The following is a 4534-nucleotide window of genomic DNA, read 5'->3' as shown; positions in this document are numbered from 1 at the left end:
GATGGCTAGAGAGACTGGGAGTGAGATATCCTTCCAGGAGGCGGCCAATGTGGCCCGGAGGGTTGAGATGGTATTATCACAGGGGGGTGGTCATAGAGCAGACAAGAGACCCCGTCAGTCAGGCAGATTCAGTGGTGCCTCGTCTGGAGGCAGAGATTCATATGGTAGAGGCCATCCTCCTAGGCCTTATCAGTCAGCACTTCAGGTTTCTCACGGAGCTTCAGGTGGCCGTGGTCCCCAGATGCAGTATTCCGATCAGCAGTCCTACAGTGCACCACCCGCTCCTATCAGTGCGCCGCCACTTCAGAGTTTTTGGGGTGGTCATTTAGGTCGCCAGGGCCAGTAGTCTCAGCAGCAGAGGACTTGTTACACTTGTGGTGACACGGTTCATATTGCCAGATTTTGCCCTCGAGCACCGAGTAGCTCTCAGCATTAGGGTTCTCGTGCCATGGTACAGGCACCAGATGTTCCACAGCCCGCTCAGCCAGCTAGAGGTGGGGGTAGAGGTGCTAGAGGTGGAGGTAGAGGTACTAGAGGTGGAGCTCAGGCCGCTAGAGGTGGAGGCCAGCCAGCAGCAGGCCGTCCCAGAGAGGTAGATCAGAGTGGTGGGGCCCAGCCCCGATGTTATGCTCTTCAGGCCAGGCTCGAGGCTGAGGCTTCAGATGCAGTTATTACAGGTACGGTTCTGGTTTGTGATAGAGATGCTTCAGTGTTATTTGATCCGGGGTCTACGTATTCGTATGTATCATCTTATTTTGCCCCGTACCTGGTCATGCCTAGTGATTCATTGAGTATTCTTGTTTATGTGTCTACACCGGTGGGTGATTCTATCGTGGTCGATCGAGTCCATCGTTCTTGTATTGTGGTGATTGGGGGTCTTGAGACTCGTGTAGATTTGTTGCTTTTAGACATGGTTGACTTCGATATTATATTGGGGATGGACTGGTTATCACCTTACCACGCTATCTTGGACTGTCATGCCAAGACTGTGACCTTAGCTTTACCGGGTATGCCTCGTTTAGAGTGGAGAGGGACTCCTGGTCATTCTACCCGCAGTGTTATATCGTATGTGAAGGCTCGGCGTATGGTCGAGAAGGGGTGTTTGGCCTATTTAGCATATGTTCGTGATTCTAGTGCTGAGGTTCCCTCTATTGATTCTGTGCCCGTTGTTCGTGAGTTCCCTGATGTTTTCCCTTCAGACCTGCCGGGTATGCCACCCGACAGGGATATTGATTTCTGCATTGATTTGGCTCCGGGCACTCAGCCCATTTCTATTCCGCCGTATCGTATGGCCCCGCCTGAGTTGAAAGAGTTAAAGGAACAGTTGCAAGATTTGCTTGAGAAGGGCTTCATTAGGCCTAGTGTTTCGCCTTGGGGTGCGCCGGTGTTGTTTGTTAAAAAGAAGGATGGGTCAATGAGAATGTGTATTGATTACCGGCAATTGAACAAGGTTACAGTCAAGAATAAGTATCCGCTACCGAGGATTGATGATTTGTTTGACCAGCTTCAGGGTGCCAAGGTATTTTCCAAGATTGACTTACGATCTGGCTACCATTAGTTGAGGATTACGGCATCCGATGTCCCTAAGACAGCTTTCCGCACTCGGTATGGGCATTATGAGTTCTTGGTTATGTCATTCGGGTTGACAAATGCCCCAGCAAATTTCATGGATTTGATGAACCGAGTGTCCAGGCCTTATTTGGACTCGTTCGTGATAGTCTTCATTGATGATATATTGATATATTCCCGCAGCCAGGAGGAGCACGAGCAGCACCTTAGAGTGGTTCTTCAGACTCTGAGGGATAGTCGGTTATATGCTAAGTTCTCGAAGTGTGAATTCTGGTTGAGTTCAGTTGCATTTCTGGGTCATGTCGTATCAGCAGAGGGTATTCAGGTGGACCCAAAGAAGATTGAGGCAGTCAAGAACTGGCATAGACCAGCATCAGCTATAGAGATTCGGAGTTTCTTGGGATTGGCAGGCTACTATCGTCGGTTCGTGGAGGGGTTTTCATCTATTGCAGCCCCGATGACCAGATTGACCCAGAAGGGTGCCTAGTTCAGATGGTCGGATTAGTGTGAGGCGAGCTTTCAGAAGCTCAAGACATCTCTGACTACGGCACCGGTGTTGGTTTTGCCCACAGGTTCAGGTCCTTATATAGTCTATTGTGATGCTTCCCGTGTTGGGCTTGGAGTAGTGTTGATGCAGGATGGCAAAGTCATTGCCTATGCTTCGAGGCAGTTGAAGATTCATGAGAAGAACTATCCGGTTCATGACTTGGAGTTGGCAGCCATAGTTCACGCATTGAAGATTTGGAGGCATTATTTGTATGGCGTGGCATGTGAGGTGTTCACGGATCACAAGAGTCTTCAGTACTTGTTCAAGCAAAAGGAGTTGAATTTGAGGCAGAGAAGGTGGTTGGAGTTGTTGAAGGATTATGATATCACCATTTTATATCATCTGGGAAAGGCCAATGTGGTGGCCGATGCTTTGAGTACGAAGTCAGCCAGTATGGGCAGTCTTGCTTATATTTCGGTCGGTGAGAGGCCATTTGCTTTGGATGTTCAGGATTTGGCCAATCAGTTCGTGAGACTGGATGTTTCTGAGCCCAATCGTGTGCTAGCTTGCACGGTCGCTCGTTCTTCATTATTGGAGCGTATCCGTGATCGGCAGTATGATGATCCCCATTTGTGTGTCCTTAGAGACACGGTGCAGCGCGGAGATGCCAGGCAGGTTACCTTAGATGATGATGGAGTTTTGAGATTGCAGGGTCGAGTATGTGTGCCTAATGTGGATGGGCTCCGAGAGTTGATATTGGAGGAGGCCCATAGCTCCCGGTACTCTATTTATCCGGGCGCCGCGAAGATGTATCAGGATTTGCGGCAGCATTATTGGTGGCGTAGGATGAAGAAGGATATCGTAGCATATGTGGCTCGTTGTTTGAATTGTCAGCAGGTTAAGTACGAGCATCAGAGGCCTGGTAGTGTATTTCAGAGGATTGAGATTCCCGAGTGGAAGTGGGAGCGGATCACTATGGACTTTGTTACTGGACTTCCGCTTACTCGGAAGAAGTTCGACGCAGTTTGGGTCATTGTTGATAGGTTGACCAAGTCAACGCATTTCATTCCTGTAGAAATCTCCTATTCATCCGAGAGGTTAGCTGAGATCTATATTCGGGAGATTGTTCGCCTTCATGGTGTGCCCGTATCTATCATTTTGGACCGGGGTACGCAGTTTACCTCGCGCTTCTGGAGAGCAGTTTAGCGAGAGTTGGGCACACGGGTTGAGTTGAGCACAACATTTCATCCCAGACAGACGGTCAGTCCGAGCGGACTATTCAGATTTTGGAGGATATGCTCCGAGCTTGTGTTATGACTTTGGAGGTTCGTGGGATTAGTTTTTGCCCTTAGCAGAGTTTGCCTACAACAACAGTTACCAGTCGAGCATTCAGATGGCTCCTTATGAGGCTTTGTGTGGTAGGCGGTGTCGATCTCCGATTGGATGGTTTGAGCCGAGAGAGGCTCGGTTGTTGGGTACAGATCTGGTTCAGGAGGCCTTGGACAAGGTCAAGATCATTCAGGATAGGCTTCGTTCAGCTCAATCCAGGCAAAAGAGCTATGCAGACCGCAAGGTTCGAGATGTGGCTTTTATGGTTGGTGAGCAGGTATTGCTCCGAGTGTCGCCTATGAAGGGCGTGATGAGGTTTGGGAAGAAGGGAAGCTTATCCCTAGGTTCATTGGTCCGTTTGAGATTCTTGATCGAGTGGGAGAGGTGGCTTATAGACTTGCTTTGCCGTCGAGCTTATCAGCCGTGCATCCAGTGTTTCATGTGTCCATGCTTCGAAGGTATCACGGCGATCCAACCCACGTGTTAGATTTCAGCAATGTCCAGTTGGACAAGGACTTGTCTTATGAGGAAGAGCCGGTAGCTATTCTAGACTGGCAGATTCGTCAGTTGAGGTCGAAGAGTTTCCCTTCTGTTCGTGTCCAGTGGAGAGGTCAGCCTCCTGAGGCATCGACCTGGGAGTCCGAGTCCGATATGCGAAGCCGTTATCCTCATCTTTTCGCAACCTCAGGTACTTCCTTCTTTTGTCCGTTCGAGGACGAACGTTTGTTTTAGAGGTGGAGAATGTGACGACCCAAAGGGTCATCACCTGTTTTTAATTGAATTCGATGACTCCGAGGCCTTGATAACCTCATTTAGAGTCATCTCGATTTGCGTACGCAGTCCAGACGCGTAACCGGAAAGCTTAAATATGAAATTCTATGAAAAATGCTAAGTTTTGATGTTAAAATAAATAAATTTGACCTTGGTCAACATTTTGGGTAAACGGACCCGGATCCGTGATTTGACGGTCCCGGAGGGTTCGTACGAAAATATGGAACTTGGGCGTATGCCCGGAATCAAATTCCGAGGTCCCAAGCCCGAGAAATGAATTTTTTTGTAAAATTGTTTTCTGAAATTTGTTTAAGGAAATTTGAAATGAAAATTGATTAGAACGTGTTGGTATTGGGCCCGTATTTTGGTTCCGGTGCC

At 48.7% G+C, this 4534-nt stretch overlaps 1 protein-coding gene across 1 annotated transcript; it reads left to right on the top strand.

Moving 5' to 3' along the window:
• Positions 902–4057, top strand: LOC109228046 (the record flags this gene model as incomplete). Its single annotated transcript, XM_019393229.1, is given in 5 exon segments — positions 902–1376; positions 1854–2110; positions 3020–3231; positions 3263–3267; positions 3690–4057. Coding segments are annotated over 5 exon segments (1317 nt in total), but the record flags the coding sequence as incomplete, so codon positions are not given.

This window comes from Nicotiana attenuata, chromosome 6 (genome assembly GCF_001879085.1).
Source record: "Nicotiana attenuata strain UT chromosome 6, NIATTr2, whole genome shotgun sequence".
Taxonomy (NCBI): Eukaryota; Viridiplantae; Streptophyta; class Magnoliopsida; order Solanales; family Solanaceae; genus Nicotiana; species Nicotiana attenuata.
The sequence above is the reverse complement of the archived record's forward strand: the minus strand, read 5'-3'. Positions and strand labels throughout refer to the sequence as shown.